The sequence below is a fragment of the Thamnophis sirtalis genome, unplaced genomic scaffold, assembly GCF_051295495.1.
Source record: "Thamnophis sirtalis isolate CommonGarterSnake01/CBP01778 unplaced genomic scaffold, rThaSir2_p1.2 scaffold_1, whole genome shotgun sequence".
In the NCBI taxonomy this organism is placed as follows: domain Eukaryota; kingdom Metazoa; phylum Chordata; class Lepidosauria; order Squamata; family Natricidae; genus Thamnophis; species Thamnophis sirtalis.
In genome coordinates, this window is record NW_028261381.1 from 93,808,434 (window position 1) to 93,834,595 (window position 26,162).

Below are 26,162 nucleotides of genomic sequence, written 5' to 3' on the forward strand. Positions count from 1 at the left end.
GATGCTCATTTCCATTGCTTACCTGCTCAGGGCTAATATGTGATAAAGGCAGTGTCCATTATTACAAATCCAAGGAGATCAAGCAGAGAGGATAAATATAGCTTTCTCTAGTTTCTAAGTTACTGTATTTTTTATAGCCGAGTGAAATTGGCTGTTCTGTGACTGGAGGTAATCTTAATGAATTTTAAGCAGCTTTGCTTCCTTTTTTCTTCAACTGATGAAAAGTTTTCCCCACTACTTTCACGAGTTAAAATCCTTTTTCTCCCATTATTTTTAGATTGTGATCTTTAAAAAGACTATGATAGATACCTTTATAAATGGAAGTTAAAAGAGATAGCATGCTTTCTGTATAATAAGATATTGAAGGCAAAGAACAGCAGAAGGTGGTAGTTTACACACCTACCTTTCCTGCCATTTTTTAAAATTGAGGGCTTCCTGCATACCTGTCACAGAACTTCTTTTCCTAAAGGAAAAGAATTTCACAGAATATGCTCAAATCTAACCCATATTTCAGTCCTAACCAGGGGTGAAATGCTACCAGTTCGGACCAGTTCACCCAAACCAGTAATATAAAATGCTACCAGTTTGGGCGAACCGGTATTTCCAAAAATCAGCTGGGTGACAATCAGTTGTGATGCGTGATTTATATTAGCTAGAATTGTAAGATTTCCTGCTTTCTAGCTTATCTAAATCACATGGCACTGTGGATTCTCTCCCCCCCCCCCCCGCCCGGCTGCTCTACTTACCTTTGCTGACTCAGAAGGCTTCAAAATGTTCCTTTTTTAGCGCTGTGTGGGCATGCCTCAGGCATGCATCAGCGCAAAGTGTGCATGTGCTTACAAAGCACGCACTCGGTAGCAGATTCACCAAACTGTTAGCAGACTTCAGAGGATTTCACCGCTGGTCCTAACCCTAATATAATCTCATATTGAAAGTTTCACATTGTCTCATCAAATTTGCAGGCAAATTTTTCAAAAAAATGATTACTCTTATGAATCTTGTTGAAGAACTCAAGTTTACTTAATAATAAAGTCTTCTTCAAGTCGAGCTCAACTCTTATTGACTTCAGGGATTTTCATGTAATTTTCTTAGAAATAACTCCAAAACAGCTGGCTGCTATCTTCTTTCACATTCTTTTTTTCCCCTGATTTCCCGGTCTAGCCTGTAGTTCTATTATTTCCTAGCGTGAGGGTGAAAGTATGTTCTCCGAGCTTGTATGTTGGTTTCCGAACATTTCGTTTCCAGGTTAGGTAACATCTTCAGAATCCATGCTCCATTCGTCACTTTTGCATTTCCTAGTGTCTCCTGTTCGTGTACTAACCAGGTCTGCCCCAACTTATCATTGTGAAGCCAGCCTATCAACACTTTTTTAAAAACCTCTTCAATTTTGTTTCTAACATATTAAAACCTGGCAAATAGACTGATGCGTAGATTTTCAGAAACATATAAGACTCAGACATCTTTTCAAGGAAGAGAAAGGGAGATGTGGAATGTGTGAATGAGTGTTTATGAACATAGTGATTTGTATGACAGCAGTGAAAAAAAAATCTGTTGTCAGTGCTCCTGATGTAGGGAAAGATAAAAACAACTTCATAAATCATAAAAACACATACTGTATGATGGGCCTGTGCACTTTTTCCACTCAAGGAATTATGAATATTTTCACATGCTGTTGTCACTTACAAAGTTTGTGCATTGCTTAAAACTTGTAAGCATTTATTGCACAATGACATGCATGTTTATTCTGAAGAAACTTAAATGGGGAAGTGTAATGCGTAGGAATGCTGCCAAATAATTAAAAAAAACTTACACGACATTCTCTGCAGTTCTTGATTAAAATCTTCTGACCTTCTGCCAACACTTTATCTCCATAGATGCATTTTGCTAAAATTAAAAAAAACCACAGACATTATTATTTAGTCCTAAGAGCAAATAAATTATACACTTTAATAGAAACAATATTGCTTAAGTAAATATGATGTCGTCACTTTGCTTTCAGTCACAGTCAGCGTTAATTGCCCTCATTTATTTTGACTGCAATAGTAAATTCATTACAAACATTATTATCTTGAAACATTTTGCCACTCACAATGACAAACTAACTACTTAGTGACCTGAAGTAAAAGCAGATCCAGAACAGATATTGAATTCAATTCATTAACAGAATTACTCATGGCAGGGATATTCTGCAGGATCTACATTTGTGTTAAAACATGCTTGTATGAAAGAATTAAATAGAATGTGAAAAATGGGCCATGATGCAGAAATAACTAAGTAGAATGCTGAGCAATGGGTCCTAATACGTATATGGATTCTGATTAGCTCCAAATACTAAAGGAGAAACTTCAGAACTACTCGCAGTTAAATAGAAGCATTTTCCATAGACATAGCCATCAGACCTGTGTCAATCACTACCAGGAAAAACAAAGTTATATGGATAACCCTAACCCTAAAAATAGATACTACATGTATGTATGTATGTATGTATGTATGTATGTATGTAGTATGTATGTATGTATGTATGTATGTATGTATGTATGTATGTATGTATATTCCATATATAAGTCTTTGAATTCCTCCCTGGGAAGGGAAAAATTCCACTAATTTCAGCGAGACTAACTGCCACGTAAGTAGGTTCAGCATTACCTGCCCAAAGTGACAAGTGCCACTTTTTGAAAATGAATAATTGAAATAAGTTATGTAAATTTGCATTTTATAGACTGCTGATTGCAAAAATAACCATTTATTTGTAACCATTTAAGATACAGTTTTATATGCTTTATATACAGGCCTCTAATTCCAGGTATCTGTCAACAGAAGGACCTTTTCAGGGAAACTTATGCAAGATATAGCTGACATGTCTAAAGAAGACTCTGGGTAAAACCAGCTTAGTAGACAGTTGTAGAGATAAACATGTAAGATAATTAGTTCATGATCTATATCCACGATCTAGAAGATGCAACATCTTTAACTACCTTTCTGAACCCTGCATCTTGTTTTATTGCTAGATTTCTTTTTGTTGATTCTTATTCTTTCAAAAAGATCCAAAATTCCATGTAGATCTTTAGTATTATACAGAGATATTGACCTAAACTGGTTGTTTTCCTTTATGCTGGTATCTTATATGCGTGTCTGCATAGTGCGGTCAAAAAAGTCAAAATGGCAACTGTGATGGTATAATCAAAGCTATTCCTATTTTAAAAAATGATTGCAACATCATGGTCACTATCTTGACTATTTTGACCATATATAAATACATACATAAATTATAAGTTGTGCTGAGCAAGGCCAGGAAATAATGTTTTCCATTGCAGGTTCCTAGTTGATGGAAGTGTGTTGATATTCGAGGCACAAATATATGAAAGAAATATGACCAAAGTGCACTAGTGAGGCTACACTTGAAATATCCTATCCAGTTCTGGTCAGCACAATAGAAGAAAGACCGCAGAGAAGAGCAACAAAGATGATAAGAGGCCTGGAGATTAAACCATACAATGAACAGTTAAGGGAACTAAGTTTGTCTAGCCAATGAACATAAGGATTAGGGGTGACATGATTATTGTCTTCAAGTATTTGAGGGGCAGTCACAGAGACAAGGGAGTTGACTTATTCTCCAAAGCATTTGAGTGCAGGACAGAAAGCAATGGGTAGACACTTGTTAAAGAGAGATCCAACCTAGAAATAAGAATAAATTTCTTGATAGTGAGAGCAATTAACCAATAGAAGTATTGTGAGTGCTCCATCATTGAAGGTTTTCAAGAAAAGATTGGACATTATTTGTCCAGGATGGTATAAGGGCTCAAGCCTTGGGCGGGGAGTTGGACTAAAAATCTCCAAGGTCCCTTCCATGATTCTAAAACTAATTCAAAGGAAGAAAAATGGTTTAGACATATTTACTTAAAACATGCTTTATCCTAATCTAATAATATGAGACAAAGTAATGTCCCATAGCAATGTCTTACAAGTCCCCATTCAATCCTTTATATATTTATATATATTTATTTATTAAATGTATATGCTGCCCATTTCGTTGTTGAAGCAACTCTGGGTGGCTCTGGGTGGCTTCTTCACATACAATCATTAAATGTTACAGTAAGTATGTATGTATGTATGTATGTATGTATGTATGTATGTATGTATGTATATATACACACACACACACACACACTTCCAAAGCAATGGCAATTAAATAACCTCATTTCTCAAATAATTTTACAGCCTTCTCTTTTAATAAATTACAAGTGCAAAAGAAAGGATTTGATCCTAGATTTTGTTCAGTTATACTTTCAGCAAATTGTTGTAATACATACATACATACATACATACATACATACATACATACACACACACACACACACACACACACACTTTTCTGCATTATTAGAATCATGTAAATCAACAAAGACCTAATTTGAATTTGAGTCTCAAACATAATATAAATTGATTCAAACATCTGAATTCAGAGCAGAGAGATTAGATTCAAATTGAGCTGATAAAAGATTTTACCAAAGGCTTTAATGGAAAAAACATCAATATGTTTGTAGCTACATTTCTTTCTTTTTTTCAGGAGTGGGTGAAAGTAACAACAAACATGACAATATTAGGAACAGAATAAAATAAAAAATGGGAGATTAGTCCAGCAAATACTTAAATGGATCCTGTCAAGGGTTCTGTACAATTCATTCTGAAACATTTCTCTGAACTTCTTCTGAAACAGAGAGTGTAGATGTGAAGAAAGCTAACACAGCAACCTCCCACTTGGCTAAATAGAAAATGTGCTTACGAATGCGAAAAATATCCAACACCCATTGAAAAACAAACATTTCCAAAAGTTCTTTAAAAGGTAGATCTCGGAATGTGCTGATTGCCTGCTTTTTTGAACTGATAAATTTGTTGCCATGGATTACTGTCCCTTTATTCATTTTTTTAAAGAAGTCTGGTTTGTGTGTAACACAATGATATAAAGAAGCAGTTTGCTTTATGCAAATTAGTCTATCAAAAAGCATCTTCACGTAAGTGTTGATGTTGTTATTGTTCAGTCGCTAAGTCCTTTCCGACTCTTTGTGACTCTATGGACCATAGCAGGCCAGGTGCCTTGTCCTCCATTGTCTCCCAGAGTTTGCCCATGTTCATTGTGTTGATGACACTGTCTAACAATTTCATTCCCTGCTGTCCCCTTCTCCATTTGACTTCAATCTTTCCCAGCATCACAATCTTTTCCAATGAGTCCTCTCTTATAATTTGGTGACAAAAGTATTTGAGCTTCCATGTAATTAGACCACTTCATAATTAAGACTCACTCAAAATAGGTAAGCAGCAGAAAGAAACAAAAGGAGGCCATACGATAAGAAAGCATGGACTTGAAAACAGGTAAAAGAAAGAAATAGTAGATAGAATTAATCTGAGGGACTCTGTCCTGTTCATTTTTTCCTTCTTTTCAAATGAACCTGTCTAAACCTATTCTACTAGGAGAATAGGACATAGGCAAAAAAGAACAGGTAGAATTTTCAGGGGTGATAAAACTCATGACAGTATGAGAAACCCTTTTATGCAACTCATCAGCTCCTCACATCAGTTATATGCAGAGATCATCTTTAAAACTCTCCAAGTCTCTCTCCAGTCTTCTAATCCCTTTGAGCCAGTTTGAAGGTACCTGATTCAATTAGACACCATGTATTGATTCAAAGATTCAATTTGAAGGTGTGATTCTTGCCTTCAAGTCAAATCACCCTTCCCTAACATAAAAGAGAAAGGGGTTGCTTCAGCATTTACTCTGTTTGCATAATTTAAATTGTGTGAATGTATGTGAGAATTCACTTTGTGAAATAAGCAATAGGCCTGCAAACAAAAAGAAAAAAAAACCTAGACACTTACAAAACCTGCACTGCCATTGTTTTAACTCCCATTATAAGAAAGAACAGGTGTGTATTTTAAAAACAAACATGCTTAATCCTCATCTGACCCCCACCTACATGATACTAATTTGTGCCACCCTCTGAACATGACAAAACTACAATATACAAACAGCACAAATGAGCTAATACTAAAACAACCTATACAATAACTATAGATTTAAAGCACCACCCTGGGATAGGACTTAATGTATATCCATTGATCCACTGAAAACAAGTATTAACCTAAAACTGTCAGATAAATAAGAATAGGATATAGCAATCTCATCCTTCACTACCCCATTCATCAAATAAACATCCCAAAAACTTTTTTAAAGGCCACTACATTTTCTCAGGGATGATGGGGAGAAGACAGCTGATACTAGAGCACTGAGGCCAGGTCTCTAAATGCCTGGAACTTGATATCATGATCCTGGAGCCAAGAATCAAAAAAGACCCTATTCAGATAAATATAAAGAACAGCTTGTCCATAGAAATACTGTGGAGGGCTGTAAATTTAAACACTGTCAATTGGCTTGAAAAAGGAGCCAGTGAAAGTCTTACAATACAGTAAAACTTGAAAATAACAGAACAGTTTCTCAACCTCAGCAGCTGTAAGCTATGCGGACTTCAACTCCCCCAATTCCCTAGTTAGCAACTTAGTCTACCCAACTTATAGCTTTCAAGGTTGAGAAACACAGACATGGACAATTCAGAACAGTCCAAAGAACATTTCTCTTGACTTAGATCAAGAGCAACAAGGAACACCTAAAAGAAGACTGTAAATAATGTGAGACAACCAAAGCATGAATCATTCTTCCATCAGTAATTTCCAGAAATATTCATCATGTGAACATTAGAACCCAAATTGTAAAATCATTAAATATGCAGAGATTCAGCTGTCCTCAGTCAAGACTCCAAGGCTTTTGAAACTGGGGAACTCCAGGACTCTTGAAGAAAATTTGAGGGAAGACTCTAAAAAGAATAGGAAATCCATGCAAACTTAAAAATGACAATTCAGCTTAATGGTAGGAGAACTTCTATCATTGGCCTTCTACTACTGTGCCTTCTACTAACAGCCACGAAAAACAAAGATGTCGATATCATTAGAATAACAGTAATACTGCTACTGCCCAAAATATTGTTTCTTTTGTTTTCCTCTCTATTTGGAAATACAACTGATAATTATTCAAACTGGTCAACATAATGAATCAGGACATCTATGGGAAGAATAAAAAAGTCCCTTTTATAACCCTATAATCCTTCAATTCAGAGTAGAGATGGAACAACTGGGTGGAGCTGAGCATTTTCAGGCTGGATGCCCTTTCTGACACGAAACAAGAGTTCACAGCAGATTTTTTTCTTTGTGCCCTAGGAGAGAAACATCTGCTGCTACCTAAGATTAAACTCTCAACTATCTGAGTGAGAGGCAAGAATCTTCACCACTAGGCTGTCACACCACTCATCTATGGGAAGAATATAAAGAACAAAATAAAAGATATCCTTACGATAAAATATTGCTGGAACTAAATTTCACTATGCAATACTACAAAAGAATGAGAAGATAAATGGATTTACACCAATCAAGTGCATTCATCGCCTCTGATATTCAAGGATCATAACGTAAACAATAGAATGTCTAGAGAACAAATGAAAGAAAGTGACTTCTCAGTTGACCAGTCTGGCCCAAATCATGATTGGTATAGATCAAGAGGCCATTACAAGACAAATAGCAACTCAATTGTGAGAGGACAATTCTGTCACAAGGGGTAAAAGAAACAAAGACACAAGCTAGTGTAATCTGAGCATAAAGAAGAATCCAAAGAAAAATCCTTCAGCAAGAAATGAATAGGAGGGTGTTTTTAAAAGCATATTAATTAAATAATGCTTCACGAGTTGGTAATACAGAGTAGCAAAAGGGGTCAAGATATAATAAAGAAAGGAGACACAATCAATAGGGGAAGTAGTATAAGGATTGCCTTTCACAATTTATCAAATGTCATCTTCCAAGATAAGGATAATTCCGATGCATGACCCGACAAATGGGCGCACGACAAAAGCGCACCGACAAAAGCGCATCAACAGAAGCACGATTTAAGTTAAGGTAAGAGTTAGGTTTAGGGATAGGTTTAGGGTTAGGGTTAGGGTTAGCGTTAGCGTTAGGTTTAGGCTTAGGTTTAGGCTTAGGTTTAGGCTTAGGCTTAGATTTACAGCGTGCTTCTGTCGGCGCCCTGTTGTCGACATGATTCAGCGCTCATTCGTCGGCGCAGTTTAGAACTCGCGGTTTTGTCACCGCAGTTTAGTCGGACGTGCTTTTGTCGGTCGCCCTTTTGTCGGTGAACCATTCCGATGTGGTACATAAGAAGAAGATTGGGATGGGCGTAGAGAGAGAGAGGAGAAAAGAAAACCAGGAATTTTACAGGAAATGTTCATCTTCTCCTTAATTATCTCTCAGATTCCTAAAGGCTCCCTAAATACTCTCTACAATTGCTAAGGCTTATATCATAGCATGCTCGCAACAAAAAGCAATATTCTGAAAGATCTCTATTTTTATTATCACCTGTTTTACAACCTCAGTTTACGATTGGAACTTTTAAAAATACATTACCAAATATATACTACTGTCCTGTGTACTATCCAGACACAATATACTGCCCAAAATATTGTTTCTTTTGTTTTCCCCTCTATTTGGCAATACAACTGATAATTACTCAAATTGTTGTACGTAATTATAGGAAATAGAAGAAATACAGTGCCAGATGTTTAACAACGAGAAACCTAAATCCATGCTACACAAGATGAATAAGAATCACATCAGCCAATAGGAATCTGCTTGACTTGTGCCTATGCAGGATAATTAGCTACTGGAGGTATATAGAACTACCAGGAGATATTCTATTGAAGTATATATAACCAGGGATGGCCTGCACTGGTTCGCCTGGACTCGGGTGAACCCATAGCTAACATTATGGTCAGTTCAGAGAACCTTCAAATCACAACCCTGGTTGGCCCAGCCCACCCTGCCTCACCCCTCTGAGGAGTCTCCACACTGCCCATTTTGGATGCAAGGTAAGTGCCAGGTCAATGTGGAGGCTCAGGGAGAGGGAAAACAGCCTCCTGGAAGCTCCAGGAGAGTCTCCAGAGCCAAGGGAAGGCATTCACCATCTCAGAGGCTCAAGGAAAGCCTCAGGAACCTGGGGAAGGCAAAAATGCCCCCCCCCCCGCCATGGTGCAGGAAGCTGACTATGTCACACCTACCATGGCCATGCCCACCCAGCAACTGGGCAGAGAACTCGTTGCTTAAATTTTTGAAGTCCACCCTGTGTATAATGTGATGGCAATAAAAACAGGTAGTCCTTGACTTAGAACAGTTCATTTAATGACTATTTAAAGTTACAACAATACTAAAAGAGGGACTTATGACTATTTTTCGTACTTGGTGGCGCAGTGGTTAGAGTGCAGTACTGCAGGCTACTTCAGCTGACTGCTAGTTCGGCAGTTCGGCTGTTCAAATCTCACCGGCTCAGGGTTGACTCAGCCTTCTATCCTTCCGAGGTGGGTAAAATGAGGACCCGGATTGTTGGGGGCAATATGCTGACTCTGTAAACCGCTTAGAGAGGGCTGAAAGCCCTATGAAGCGGTATATAAGTCTAACTGCTATTGCTATCACTATTGCTATTATGACTGTTAAAGTCCTCATGATCACATGATCAAATTTCAGACACATGGCAACTGACTCATATTTACAATGGTTGCTGTGTTCCATTGTCATGTGATCACTAGCTGACAAACAAAGTCAATGGGAAAGCCAGATTCACTTAACAACCCTGTTACTAACTTAACAACTGCAATGATTCTCTTAACAATTGTGACAAGAAAGGTCATAAAAGAAGGGGAAATTCACTCAACAAACATCTCGCTTAGTAACAAAACTTTTGGGCTCAGTTGTGGTCATAAGTCAAGGACTACCTGTATCTATATGTTAAGATAAGGTCTTTATTGCAGATGTCTCACAAATCTCCATCCCCAAATACACAAGATTCAAGGTTCTTGGTGTGTGTGTGGAAGGAGTTGGTGTTTTCGCTTTCTCATAAGAGAGTTTATATTACAGAGTTCAGAACAAACCAGAAAGAAACCCTGTAAACAGTCATTTTTTTTCCAGAGAAATCAATCTATAGAGAACTATCACAATGGATAGGGTTAATGACTAGCACTGTGTGCACAAATTAACATTTGTGAGGCAAGAACTTGCTTTTGATTTAGAGAGTTGTATGAACCAATACACAACCAATTACAATTATGTAAACCCACTCAGTTCTGGTTCATTCAATAAACTATGACTAAAGCAAGCTATGCTTTTATGAGTATGTGATACTAGTCATTAAGTGGAGTTCTATTTTCCTATAAGGTTTCACTACAAGTCACAAAGCATATTTTCCTTTCATGCTTTCTGCTATATTAACAATCCAAATATAATATCTATCAATGTAGAAGATAGCACTTTGGTGCCACTTGCTGAGAGTGTAGAAATTATCTTGCAAACTCTTCTATTATTAGATTCTCTCAAAGAGTAAATAAGGTAATTTCATTGTTGTATAGGAGGAGAGCAGGAGAGAAAATATGCCTTAAGTTCAGAATACTTAACCATTGTTTAGAAACCTTTTTAAAAATTAGCAAGCTATTTAAAATTCTATAAGTTGTAAACTAGTATTACAGCAAACCCGGATATTTCCTAAAACTAGCTACTCATGATGGTTCTTGAGTTATAGACTTATTGAAATTCATTAGTTCAAACTTTCAGAGAACAACAGTACGTGATTCCACTGGAAATATCTGGAATTGAATTTAAAATTTTTATGAACAGTAATGGTATATTTTGATTCTCTGTAAGCATTATTGTTTATCTTGGATAATGATCTTGGCAAAATGAATGATTAAGCTCCTTTACTTCATTCTTGGGATATCTATAGTAAATATATGATGTAAGATTATTCTCCAACTATTTGGTTTATTTTTGGTATTTGTTTACAATTTGATGTCTTTAACTTTCTACAGTTTCTGAAAGGAAACAGGGCATTCCACATGCAAAACTTTCTCTGGGATATTCTGGTTTTTACACAAATGCACCAAAATATACTTTTTCGTGTAAGCTCATGCAATATAGCAGTGGTGAAATCCTCTGAAATCTGCTACCGGTTCAGTAAATCTGCTACCTACCGCACGCTTTGCGCACACATTTAAACTGTGCTCCCACTCAGTACTAAAAAAGGAACATTTTGAATCCTTCCAGTCTGCAAAGTTAAGTAGAACAGCGAGAGGGGGGAATCCATTGTGCCATGCGATTTAGATTAGCTAGAAAGCAGGAAATCCAATGATTCTAGCTAATATAAATCGTGTGTCACAGCTGATCATCAGATATACTGCTTTGCCCAAACTGATAGCATTTTTTTTACTACCATTTCGGGTGAACAGGTAGCATTTTTTTCTGAACCAGTAGCATTTCACCCCTACAATATGGTCTCTCTTAAGCAGTTAACTATAATAGCTGGCCTTTTAAAGATACCATCTTGCCACCATCAGGCAAGTCAGTATAGAAGATACCCGAATATATGATTAGAAAAGCAGAACAAAGATTGCTTTCAGTTTGGTGTTACCAGAATCTAATAATTTCCCCTAAAATGCCTTAATTAATATTTATAGCCTAAATTAATCAGGTTAGAAATTGAACTGATTAAAACACCTTAATTAATATTTCTAGCCTATATTAATTAGTCCCACCTTAGTTTCCCAGATAGAGTTGCACCTTGGTATTCATCATTAATTGGTTCCAGGATGCATGATGAGTACAAAAATGATGATTACTAAACATTTTTTTCCCCATAAGGAATAATATGAGTCAAAAGGCAACTGATACCAACAAGTGTGGTTGGGGTCATCAAGTGTGATTTGGTGTCAATAAGTGTGGTTTGGTGGTCACAAGGTTATGCATTGAGTATCAAACAAATGATGAGTACCAGGACAAAATGTTCATGTCAAATGGGTTTGATAAGTTTCAAAATAGTTAAGTACCAAGGTACCACTGTACATAAAAATGGGGGGATTTTTACACATACATATATGTTGTGGCCCAGCAGGAGCTGTTGGAGCTGCCACCAGACTCCGTCAGCGAGGGGTCTATGAGTCGGCCCTGGAGGATGTGGAGGACGCTGGACAGGGTTCCAACTCTGAGCAGGGCGCAGAGAGACTGGTTGGCCACCAGGTGGCGCCTGAGCCTTGGACCAGTGGGGAGGAGACAAGGGAGGGTGATCCAGAAACCAGCAGTGAGTTGTTCCTGGATGCACGCCATCGAAGAGCTACTCAGCGTCAAGAACAATTATGCAATTACAGGAGGTAATTGCACTCAGCTGATGGTCATGAGGCTCCTCTCCAGACTATAAAAAAGACTGCTTGTGACACACCTCTCTTGCAGAAGTCAACGCATTGATTAAAGAGAACGTAACTAACTTGGCAGGCTGGATTGCTGCCAAGGTTTGTCTGAGTTGCTGCCAAGGTTTGTCGGACTTGCTGCCAAGGTCCTTATCTGTTTGCTTGGCTTTCAGCCACCGAGATTGTGGCTTCTTGCTATTAAAAGTACATTCTAGTTAAGCTTGTCTTGGCTTTTGTTACTGGACAGAGGAGGGGATCAGAACACACATATATATATATATACATGCATGCATACAATTCTAGAACAGAAAGAGGTGAGATCTGTACTTACATTTGCATACTTTGCAACACTGGCCAGTTATATGGACTGGAAGACCATCAGAAGAACAATTCAATAGTGGGCAGGCCATTCGTCGGCATTCTACTACTCCATTCTAAACCAAGAACAGATAAATCCCAGTAGCATTAGATGTCATTCTTTGGTGGGCAGAATCTTATCTAACCTCTACCAATGTGAACCACTACTAGATTTCTGGGGGGAAAAAATCTTTTATCCCACTCCCCCAAATCCAGCAATTGCCTAAGTATAGCAACCAAAACAAAACAAAAAAAAATCTTCTTAAACACATAAATAACACCTTTCACCTTCTCTGTCAATCATCTTCAACATTTTAATGAAAACTTTTCTATTTTCTTGAGCAAACAAGACTTTTTTTCTGATACTTATCAAATAATTTCTACTAGGCAAGGTTTACATACTAATTCTGTTCCTCTGGTATTCAAAATGATAAATACTAATAGCATAATATACATATTTCTATCATGTACTTTACAACTTAAGCATAATATTAATGTTTCTTTTTTACATTATCTCAAAGGTGCCTTTTAATTTTGCACTGAAGTATATAAATCCTTCTAATATAATTTAAATGTTAAACTTTTTCTTCTTCTTTATGTTACACAGGTAGGTCACAATTAGTATGAGATTAATGTAGGTAGTTCTTAACCTATGACCATAACTAAGTCCATAATTACAATTATAAATCATTTCATTTGTAAATCAAGGCATCACATATACATGGACAGACTCATATATTTTTTTGCCATGCAAACACTGCAGTCATTAAGCAAATGCCACAGTCACTAAGCACAATAGCTAAGCAAATCCATTTTCCTTAATAGCTGGAACCTGGAAGTGAATGCTAGAATCTGGCAAAAAAAAAATTGCAAACCACTGTCCTGTGTCTATGAGATGCTTCAAATGGCCATAAAAGTGACCTGGTTGCTAAGTGCCCAAGCTGAGATCACTTGACTGTGGTTTTTTTTTTTTTGGGGGGGGGGAGTGGTTTAACTTTGAAAATGGATTATAAGTAGCTCTGAGGTCCATTGTAACTTTGAGTGGTTGTTAAGCTTCATAAGTGGAAGATTACCTGTGATATGATATTCCATTTAGTGCAAAATTGTAAATTGGTACCAAGTTGCATTTAATGCAACCCAAAATTCTGTTATCATGAGGCTAGCAAAAGTTTTAATAAGAAGAGGCTCCTTAATACATCAGAGCAAAAAATTGACATCACTGAATGACATAAAATGTGGTTATAGCAACACTAAATTGGATGAGATGTTGGAATGTCTGGATCTACAATACATTTTTTTTTAATTTTAATTTTGCTCTATATAACTTCTTGTAAGTTTAAATTATATGTATTTTTTAATCCTTTACAGCAATCTTTCATTACTATGCATCAGTGGTGGGTTTCAAAAAAATTTCAAACCTACTCTGTGGGTGTGGCTTCCTTTTTGGGAGTGGTTTGCTGGCCATGTGACCTGGTGGGAGTGGCTTGCCGGCCATATGTTCTCTCTCTCTCTCTCTCTCTCTCTCTCTCTCTCTATCTATCTATCTATCTCTCTCTCTCTCTCTCTCTTTCCTTCCTTTTGTCTCTCTGTCCCTTTTTCCTTTTTTTTCTTTCATCTCTCTCTCACTTTTTATTTCTTTTTTATTTCTTTCTTCCTTTCTTTCTCTTTCTATCTCTGTGTTAGTCTGTGTGTGTGTGTGTGTGTGTGTGTGTGTGTGTGTGTGTGTGTGTGTGTGTGTCAGTGGTGGGTTTCAAACATTTTTGGAACCTCTTCTGTAGGTGTGGCCTGCTTTCCGGGTCCACTGGTGGAACCTCTTCTAACCGGTTCGGTAGATTTGACGAACCGGTTCTACTGAACTGGTGCGAACTGATAGGAACCCACCTCTTCTATGCATATAGAAATTTATGTTTAATTTTTTCATCACCTACTTCCATCAGGTGGAGCCAATCACCCTATTTCCCATAGAAATATAACTTTGAATAGTGTGAAGTGAAGTAATGCAAGCATTTCATAAGATTCGTTAACCTACCATACACATATTTATTTTTGTGACGGTTACTACCAAATTTATATGATCTACCCATGAACCAATATCAAGTTGCAATAAATTGTTTTATCCTTATAGATAAGTTAGAAGTGTCTTACTTTACATGTGCAATTTCTGCAGTGATCATCTTCTACCCATGAGTCTTTGTCTCGGTAGATGACTCCATTTACTTGGCAAGTCTTCTCACAGTGACAGTTTTCCAACTGGCTAAGTCTCATTTCTGCATAATTTAGCTATAAAAGAAAGTTACTTGATTTAATTTCTGGAACTCATGCAAACCGCTGAAGTAAGAAATTCTACGAGAAGGAGGCAGGCAATAGCAACTAGCTAAGAGGTAAATTTACAATCAAAATAATACAAACCAAGCACTAATTATGATTGAGGCTGGAACAGAACAACACATATAAATGTCTCATATAAGGTGATCATCACTATATAACACAAGCAAAACATAATTATTCAATCAATTTCTTTAAATGTTACTTGTTTATTTATTAAGAAAGCCATAAAAAGCAAGAGCTTCCAGATATTCAATGGATATGAAAATATATTTTGAAAAATCATAGTTTGTCACAGAAGGCATCTCACATTTGATGACAAATTGAATCTCTTTCAGTGGTGGGTTCTTACTGGTTCGCACCGGTTCAGCCAAACCGGTAGTGGTTTCGCAGCCTGGGTCGCTGGAACTAGCAGTAATCCAGGCCTCCCATACCCCCAAACCGGTTCTTGGGACAGCCCCATAGGGGCGGCCATCTTGTTTTTTGCTTCTGTGCATGTGCAGAACAATTTTTATTGCACTGTGCATGCGCACACATGGTGCATACATGTGCACACATGCACAGCAGTACTTCCTGCTGGAACCCACCCTGATATCTTTCCCTACTCAGCTCTCATTTCTAACATCCCCTTTAATCCAGAGTGTTCTGCATAGTCTTATATCCAAATCTGATTCTTGAGCTCTTTCAATTGAAAATACTAAGGATTCTGCTTGAATAGTTTCCCTAGATACCAAATAAGTCCATAGCCTACTATATAAGTAGTTTGCCATATCCATAGGCAGTGATGTGCGGTGAGTTTTATGGCTGATGAGGCAGCAATTTTTTTAGACTTGTGGAATTCAACCACCAGAATTCCACAGCCAGGCATGCTCAGCTCCCTCTCTCCCTCCCTCCCCTCTCTCTCAAACACACACACACACACACACACACACAAAATTGCACCAGGATTCAGAAAATTTAGGTTTCCTCCTCAGCCCATGTTAGCAATACCACTAGCAGCATTTTGGCTGGCAGGTGTAAGTAGAAGTGGAAATTCATTCTACATTGTTTTTGCTTATGATTGGATAATTAAAATTTCAGAAAACCCAAAGGCATAGTATTAGAGTGTTACATAGTGCATAAAGTAAAGAACTGTCTCAATATGCTCCCTACCCCCCCTCTCTCTCTCACACACACACACACCACACATATACATACACACACACACACACACACACAAAGTTGCACCAGGAGGATGAAGTTTGAATTCCTCCCCCTCCCTCTGACCCACAGGTACCTTTTCCAGCTGTTTCAGAGAGGATTTCAACTCTGTTCTTGCCTGCCAAGAGGAGGGGTTCTCCTGCCTCCTGTAGAGGGCGTTTTTTAGAGGCTTTTTTAAACAGTTAAGCAGAGTCATCCACACGGTGACTCTGGCAGCAACTAGCTCAGCCTACCTCAGCTCTTGCCTTTTTCCTTTTACATTTTCTTTTCTTTTCATGATGAAGGGGTGAGGCTCTGCCTCCCCTGCCTCCCCTGACTGCACGTCCCTGCCCATAGGGCAAATTTCTGACAGATAATCAAAATAAATTATTGGGTGAGAAGCAAGGGAGTATGATTTCTGATCATTTCAGAATTGCACAAACAAATATCAGTGGGATTAGGAACAGTGGGCTGGCAATTACAAAGATACAGGTGTCTGGAAGTAGACACTTATATCTAGCACCTGATCACTCACACAAAGCCCTATTCTGAGCACTCTCAAGAAAACCTGCTATTGCAGGCCCTGGTGAAATCAATTGCTCCTAATTTCTCTTGCTTCTCTTGCCTGCCTTGAAGAGAAGAAAATGTTGCTTCCTTTGCTGCTTGTTAATACAAATTGCTGGAAGCCAGTTTCACTGACAAGCTGTACACATTTTCTCTAAAAAAAAAAGCTTGAACATGCAGTAGGAGAAAATACTTCTTTGGGAATTAGGAGCAGATTTAATGCAGCCACAAAACCCTGGAAAAAGAGTTTTGTAAAAAATAATCAAAAAATGTGCTTTATATGTGCTCCCAATTCCAAATTATTTGAAGGAATTGCAGAACTGTGTGTATTGCCATTAATGTAAAGCACATATATCTGTTTTAGCAGTATCAATATATGTAGACACTGACCCATTCAAAACAGGCTTTATAATTATTAACAGCTGGATTATTTGGTGTTACACAGTTAGTGATGACATTAATTTTTTTAAAAGTTAAAAATAACATTACACACACATGTATTAGTGAGTGTGTATTGTGAGAAGAAAAACCCAGTTCCAGTTCCAAGCCAGGAATAAAATGGAGGCTGACTGGAAAGAAAGATTCTGTTTATTGGTGAACAGAACCAACACACACAAACAGTGTGCAGTTCTGGGACAGCTGACCAAAATGAAGTTGAGAGTGGGTGGGTTTTATACCTTTTAGATCCCCCTGGGGTCAGGTAGGGGTCGTGGCTGGCCCTATTGTACGGTTGTTAAACTCACAGTGTCACATTGCCATCATGTAACATTTTTTGAACTTTTTTCCCCTTCATGGAGCTGGAGTGGGTGTGGCCAGTGCGTAACATATCCAGCCCGCAGCCTGCCACTGAATGTGTGCGCGCGCGCGTGCCAGTGGTGGGTTGCAGGCAGTATGCCCCAGTACGGACGTACTGGAGCCAGCCCGAAGCACCAGCTACCATTCCGGTACGGTGCTCTGGAGAGCCCACCTGCCTGCCCAAGCACCTTACCTGTCTTTTAAGGCTTCTGTGCTTCCGCGCATGCACATGGCGCATATAGCGCCTGCGTGATGCTCCGCTGAGCAGCTGAGCATTGCGGAGGCTTGCGAAAGCCTCGCTGACAGGTAGGATGCATGCACGCATCATGCACATGTGTGTGCGTGCTGCATGCGTACATGTGGGTGATGCCGGGGCCCACCACTGGCACGCGCACATGCGCATACCTATCCACTACCCATACATATATAAATAAAAGAAGAATATCAAGCATCAATAAGAATTTTGGATATTAATATAAACTCCAAGCTAAACATCTCAGTTTTACATCTCAGTTTTACCCTGTAAAAATTTCACTGCAAGTTCAAAAGAAATCAGAAATAATTTGGCCCAATCTGCTAATTGATATGAAATTATACATTGCATGGCAATCTTTTCTGCCTAGGACCCTTTTGATCACTGAGATACACTGTGAAGAATCTAGAATTCTATATTGATTGTGCATGTACTATTTATGATGAAAATTATATATCAGATGCAATTCTCAAATAGGTAATGGAATTATTTACTGAAACTACCAGAGAAAAATCTATTAAGAGTGTGCTTATATTGCACGTTGTATAAACTCACATAATTTTTTATTTTAGGCCATCCTATGGTAATATATCCCATTTTCACTCAATTGTCACTTGTACAAGATTTATACAACTATCTTCTAAAGCTTTTGTGTATTATATAAAGCAGAATAGAACATAAAAATCAGAAAATAATATTCTGATTATAGTTTTCATTTCTGAATTGAAATGCCTTATTTGTAGCAGGGCAGCATCTATTCTGAATCAAATCTAATGCATACACTCCTTAATCATATACAATTTATAGAGGAAAATGCATCATTTACAATAGTGATTTGCAATACTTATCAAGTGATATGAAAAGTGATATGGAATCCTTTACTGAAGTGCTACCTTCTTGAATTTTACATTTCTCTGCAGCTCTCAAAAAGATTCATGGATATATTTTTATAGAAATTGCATAAGAATGCTGTATGTATAAGAGTGTCACCTATTATCTTCTTCCAGGCATTCCCCCACCACCACCTTTTTCAGTCCAGCTTCCCATATCCTAAAATTCATTCACCAGATCCAGATCTGTTTGTCTTCTGAGCACATATAGTCAACCTGGGATGTCTTCTGTGTAGGCACATCTTTTTAAAATATAGACCCATAAAATCAGCACAGATTCTAGACTCAGGAAGATAGATGGCAATGTACATTTATTAAATGATGGTATGTTTTTAGCTTTGTTGTTAATCTTTTTTAAATCTGTGATTCAAGTTCACCATTAGAATGGGCATCCATCACTTTTTAAATCTCCCTTGAATGCAAAACTTTATTTTATGCTTCAAAAGTCACTACTCTTTGATAAACCAACCACTTTTTCAGCAATCACCATCAAAACATTTACATTTATTAAAATGTTGTACTATCTTTATTCATAATTAAGCAATGTTGCTTCAGAATATTTACTTTAAAATATGGACTAATTTAAAATAAAATGTAATTATTAGACACCCTAAATGGCTTCTAAAAGTTTGGTAAGCCCATCTGGGTATATTTCAGAATGCATTGTGTCTTTGATGGAATACTTAGCATTATTTATTGACATTTATTAGATTCTATAAAAGTAAAGGTTCTATTCGCACATATGTGCAAGTCATTCCTGATTCTAGAGAGTGGTGCTCATCTCCATTTCAAAGCCAAAGAGCCAGTGCTGTCCAAAGACATCTCTGTGGTCATGTGGCCGGCATACCTTACCACCAAAGGCACACAGAATGCTGTTACCTTCCCACTAAAGGTGAATTCTAATTTTCTACTTGCATTTTTATATGCTTTCGAGGTGCTAGGTTGGCAGAATCTGGGACATGTAATGGGAGACATGTAATGGGAGATCACTCCATTATGCAGTGCTATGGATTTGAACCACCAACCTTTCTGATCGACAAACCCAGTGACTTAGCCACTGAGCCACCATGTCCCTATTAGATTCTATACTATGATATAAAAGACCAAATGTATGATGAGATGAGCAATTGTTCTTTCTTTTGGAAAGAAAATAAAGAACAAGCATGCCTTCTAAGTCTAATTTCTATTTAAAGGCTATGAAAAGACTATTAAGAAATGTATACAACAGAACACATACATACATACATACACACACACACACACACACACAATTTTCTTGTCTCTTCTTAGTGCACCACCCTATTCAGAATTAAAGTGGGTGGGAGAACACAAAAGATGACTCATAACCACTACCTAATAGTGTATATAGGCAAACATCAATATCAGCTATAAGATGAAACATCCAATGGAAGTCTTGCCCTTTTGAAACACACAAAAATGATCAAGACTTGCATTGTGATTCTGTCTTTCATGTTGCCAACTTTGATAGATTCCATAGGGACTGTTGAAACAAAAGTAAACCATGGATTCTGTATTCATTAATAAAAATAGAAACAATGTAATATGTCATTTGCTTAATTAAAATTACAAATCACTCAATTAGGACTGACTCAGCATACATTAAATCCATAGAATGCCTCAGAATTGTCTTACTTTCTTGCAGTAACATGAGGCGATATCTAATATTTTTCTTTTTCCAAATAACCCGGTTCAAAGCATGCTTTAAAAATAGGGCATACATAAATGAAGATGGAGCATCAATAAACTGTCTAAAGGGGAGAAAAATGAACTCTAAAACAAGATATATGTCAGGGAATTCATGAAGAGTCTGCAGGCTGGTATATGTTTCATTCAAAGCTTTTATTTAAAACAAAAAGGCCAAGAACTTTTAAATTTTAATTCCACTGTTTTCAGTTTGGAAACGACACTACAAGCCTACACATGTTTATTCAGAAATATTCTATGTGTATGTTCAACGGGTTAGTCTCATATAATATACTTTTTATTGAAATCAGCAGGATTTGTAACAATTTTTAATAACCATAGCAATTATTTCTCTGCTTTACCATATGTAAATGTTGATTATTCTGGTAGACTCATCCTACCAACTACGGTCTAAAACAAGGTTGTCAAACTCAATTCACTGAGGGCCACATCAGGGTTGTGTTTGACCTTGGTAATCCAAGGGGAAATGACCAAGGTGGGTATAGCCACTTGACATCATTCATGTCGGTGGCACCTGTGGTGACCCGAGTACTCTGCCAGCAAAAACAGACTCCCGAGTTCCATTTTTGGCTGCAAAGGCCTCCTGCAACCCTCTGCCAGCAAAACAGCTTGCGAGGGCTGCTCGTGGCCCTTGCAAGTTCCATTTTCGGCTGTGATGGCCTCCTGCCAATGAAAACAAAGTTCAGAAGGGCCACACACAGCCTTTGCAAGCTCCGTTTTCACTGGCTGAAGCACCGCAGGCTGGCCTTTCACTGTTTCCAGGGTGGCCTCATGGACAAGATCTAAGCATCTTGCGCACTGGATCTGGTACCCTGGGCCTTAGGTTTGACACCCCTGGTCTAAAATGAGACACAGGTTTGTCTACAATATAGCACAATTCCACACAATTAACATTATCCATTACAATAGAAAACAAAATCCTTGTTCTCTCTAGACCCACAGTCTATTCAAAGCATTATGAAGCACACATAGAGTATAGAGTATACAGAACAACGGATGGCAGAGTCAACTATTAGTTCCACCCATTTTTATTCTTTCTCTTTGCTTCCATCTTCATTCCACTCCTCTTATACAACAGCTATGATATGGACAGAACATACATATCGGAGTATGGAAATACTTATTTGCAGACAGGTTTATGACATTATCAGGTCCTGCAGATGTTTCATTACCAGATGACATCATCAATGCTTTGAGCACTAATGATGTTACCTAGTTTGGGTAATGAAACATCTTCAGGAAAACAACCAAGCTCAGATAGCATCAAGAATCCCTCATTTCAGTGGTGGGATGATGCCACACCCACAGAGCTGAAAATGGAGCTTTTAGAAACTCAGTTGTTTACCTTCCAAGTCAGCAGTGGTAAGTAAAACAGTTGGTGGGAGAAAATCAGCTGTGTGATTGAGATGAGCTAAAAAGCTCATGAAATAAAGGACAGGATAGATAAGGGGTGGGTTGATCATCGGAGCTATCAGTTCACCTGAACTAGTCCGAACCGACTGAATAACACCTCTGTCTCATTTCAACCCTGAATTACAATTTTTCTCCTTTATTCAAGACTCTCACACCTGACTTAACAAGTTCTTCTTATAATATGGATTAAGTTCATTGACAAAAAGTGGGAAAACTACAGACATAGTGGTCTTAACAGATGGAGGAAATGGCAACTTGGATTTAAAAAATGTGAGTAAGTGCCAGGTACCTACTTTTGCTGTCATTTTAGCCAGAAGCTCTTGTAAATCCATAATTCCTTGTACGAGGCTTAAGAAGTCACTGCAGGTAGGGCAGGCTCAATAAAAAGAAAGAATAAATATTGTATTATTAAAAACCAGACTGAACAAAGAAATAAAACACAACATGTTTAACATTTAGAGGCCAAATAGATATTGATTGGAACATTGTAATGGTTAGATTAGAAAAGCTATAGATGAATAATGATTTTGAAAGCCTGATCAAAATGCTTTCCCTTTTTCTTAGTATTATGGTGAAACAAGCTGTTGCTATGTAAGCCTATTGTCTTTCTCATTTGAATAGGTAATGTTCATGGTTCACAATTTGTATTTTCCACGCTTATTGCTTACTACTTGCCTAGAACCCAGCACCATCATGAATGAGAAGCAATCTGACATAAACCAGCAAAAGGCCTTTGATGCTGCTCCAAGCAATAATTGGCATTTCCATGCCTAACCAACCAGATATGAAGAACAAGTATAGCCTCCAGGTTGGTTTAGCTCTCGAAAGCCACTGTAGTCATTCCAAAAGGAGTATGGAAGGGGAAAATATGGCTGTACTTCTACTGCAAAATTGAATAATAAATGTAATTATTGGATAACAATCAATTTATATAAGGTAAACTGAGTGGGCAGAGGTCTATAGTTAAATTGTAAAATCTAGACAATCGGTTTCTATATTCATTTTATTTGCACTCTTAATTGAAAGTTAACCAATTTTAATTGCAAATTTTAATTTGCCATTACTAGTTTTGTCCTGTTGCTCGTAAATCAGGTAGCACAAGAAATCCAATTAAAATGATTCTAATCCTTAGGACCAGAAAAATATTTGGATTGACAAAATTATGAAGCCAAATGGGAAAACTGCATACACCTCTTAAAAGATTTTTACATTACTTGAGATAATCCATATGTGTGCTTTTAACATTGTGATTTGTTGATATACAAACAAATCCACATTGAAATAGACTAGAGTTCTAATTGAAAACATTTCTGCAATTAAATCTTAGAAGGAATGTTTTTATATTAACTAGGAAGGATAGACAAAGAATACTTTTCCATAATAGATAAAGAAGAGAAAGAGGGAGGGAGGGAGGGAGGGAGGGAGGGAGATGTTTTTTGTTAAAAAGAGTAACAACCAAAGGCACAAATCAGCCCTAGGGCAAAATTAATGGCAAGGCAATCAACTATTATTAACATTTTATAAAAACTTAACAATAACTGGTTACTAATGGATGGATTTTAAAATTCCAAAACTTTTAAATGAAGTTTTAATATTAAATGGTTTTCCTTTATAAAAATTTGGCAATATCATACAAAAACACTCAAAATATTTGTTATCTTAGAAACATAGAGTTACAAAATTGGAAAGCCTCATTTAGAATAGCAAGACTAATTATGTGCTCAGTGCAGAAATCCAAATTAAAACACTCCCTAATAAATAACTACCAGCCTCTAGTTGAACATATTCACTGCATGGAAACCCATCACTTATTTAAATTCCTTTCCAAGATTCCCAATTACTTTGGTTGTATGTTGGTAAACAATGGGGGTGTGATGGCTAAGTGGTTAGACGCTGAGCTTGTTAGCTGATGGCCTGGGTTCAAGACCTGAGTGCTACACAGCAGGTGAATTCCCATCATTTGCCCCCTCTCCATCTATCACTTAAAAAGCATGCAAATGCAAGTGGATAAATAGGTACCACTTTGGTAGGAAGGTACCAGCGTTCCATGTGCCTTTGTATATAGTCACACTGACAACATGACCATGGAAGCATTCTCAGAGAACACTGGCATCTTCAGCTAAAAAACGGATATGAGCATTGCCCCCTAGAGTTGGATATGATCAGACAGAGGAAACCTTTAGCATTAAACTATGAGTAAACAACACATAATACAATCACCATGTTAGAATAGCACAGTTCTTTTGCTTCTTAAGAATGACTCTCCTGCCTAAATGCATTTTAAAAAGTGTGGCAATATGTGGAAAAATAAGGAAAACAGTTGTTAGGAAGCTCTAATTCAGCTTTATGATAAATTTAATTTAGAAAATAAATATCCTTTTTTTAATATAAAATGCACATTATCATATAGGAGCATTAAGTCTAGGAGTTATATTCTCCTATAGTCCCTTGTTATCTATATTCCAGAAAAAACAACGCTCTATCTCCTGAAGCAAGAATTATCCTCCCAGTGAACAAAATTGATGATTTTTTGCTCTGGGCCCTAAAGAACTATATCACTTCATACCCTGTTTCCCCAAAAATAAGAGCTCCCCGGATAATAAGCCCAATCAGGCTTTTGAGCACATGCGCTAAAATAAGTCTTCCCCTGAAAATAAGGCCTCCCTGAAAATATTCCAACACAGCAGCAGCCATGAGGTGACCACACTCGCCACCTCCTGCACCTCAAAAATAATAAGACCTCCCCAAAAATAAGCCCAAGTGCTTATTTCAGGGGTCAAAAGAAAATAAGACCCTATCTTATTTTTGGGGAACCACAATATAATATATGCAACCTTCATCACATGTACTTTCTTGACTTGAACTAAAAAAAATGCATAATTCCTCATGCACCTCTCGCAATTATCACATGCTTTAACAACAAGGAACAAGGTTTGCAAAACACAGTACTTTAAGCAATATAAATGTAACTTAATATGCCAAATATAAACTGCTACTTACTGCGATTCAGATTAGGACACTGAGTTATATATCCATTAGGCATAAAGATGACTTTCGCATCTTGAATGATACCCTTTATAACAGAAGAGAAAGCTGATAATATATAGCAACACAATTAAAGTGCACAAAATCATTCACTACTCATCTACTATTAGGCTCAAGAAATCGACAGAATAATACTTTAGATTCATATTAATTTAAAATAATGAGATATATTTTCTTTTTCTAAAACAAAAAAAATCATTTAACCTTATTCAGGCATCTTTGTAAGTAAAGTAAACTAATGATCTTAGAGGCCAGATGAAAATATATCACACAAGCAAGATACTAAACTTTACAGAATAGAAACTCAGGAAACTCTCACACCATTAGAATGGAAGTGAGAAAGAAAGCTTTGTCTATGGAAGCCTCTTAGAAACCGCTCAATCCTACTTAACCCAAATCATCATTATCTTTTGCATCATTTTTTCAAGTACTAGACAATGCAGTACCTCATTGTCATATAACAAAAATTGAACAAGTATCAAAACTATCACACCCATACGATACAGAACAGAAGATTCAGAAAACAAAAATGCAGTCAGAACAAATGACAGCATATAGTTCCACTATATCACCACATACTGTAGTTTGCTTTCTTCCGTTTTTTGATCTTTGACAATCTCTTTTCACTTTTATGCTTAATAATTTGATTTAATTTCACAGTTCTTCTGTTTCCTTATCCATGAGGTCCAGAGTTTCAAAGCAATTCTCAAAAAGTATGGATATATATTGTATTATTTTTTTTCTTTCAAGTTTTTTATTTTATTTTATATGTATGTATCAATGTGTGAACAATGTATAGGACCTGGCTGTTATACATTGTAATACAAATAGAATTAGTAGAATTAATCATAGTTATTACATTCAACCAACTTATATATTTCTAATAGTAATACACATTTACATTAAATATCGTCTATCATTATTTAATTATGCCATGTTTTCTCTTGCTGTTGCTTTTATTTTATCATGTAGAAGTGTATACACTAATATTCCCCCTTTCTCTTATTTCTATCTCTTATTCTAACTTTTAATCATGTCACCATTTTATTAAAAGACATTTTATTTCTATCCTATCTAACTTTTAGTCATGTCACCTACCTAAAAGAAAAGAAAGAGAGGGAGAAAGAAAAGCAAATTAGAACATCAACAAGAAAGAAAAATCATCTATCAATCACCTTTTGCCCGCTTTAGTAGTTTAATTGTTATGCTTTTCTTGACTTCCTCCTGTATTCCTCTCTTAGATCTTTATCTCTTCCTGCACCTATTTCTTGGCTATTCAGTCTAGGTATTTCTCCCATT

At 37.1% G+C, this 26,162-nt stretch overlaps 1 protein-coding gene across 2 annotated transcripts in view; it reads right to left on the reverse strand.

Annotated features, from left to right (window-relative positions):
• NELL1 (neural EGFL like 1) overlaps positions 1-26,162 on the reverse strand; it is a 520,182-nt gene that overhangs the window by 298,749 nt on the left and 195,271 nt on the right. For both annotated transcript variants that reach the window (XM_087719035.1, XM_087719031.1), the window contains exons 6-10: positions 24,819-24,891; positions 22,112-22,194; positions 14,820-14,954; positions 12,649-12,751; positions 1,811-1,884 (exon numbers count right to left, since the gene is read on the reverse strand). In XM_087719035.1, the coding sequence (XP_087575161.1) occupies positions 1,811-1,884; positions 12,649-12,751; positions 14,820-14,954; positions 22,112-22,194; positions 24,819-24,891 (468 nt within the window). The remainder of the gene's footprint in view (positions 1-1,810; positions 1,885-12,648; positions 12,752-14,819; positions 14,955-22,111; positions 22,195-24,818; positions 24,892-26,162) is intronic.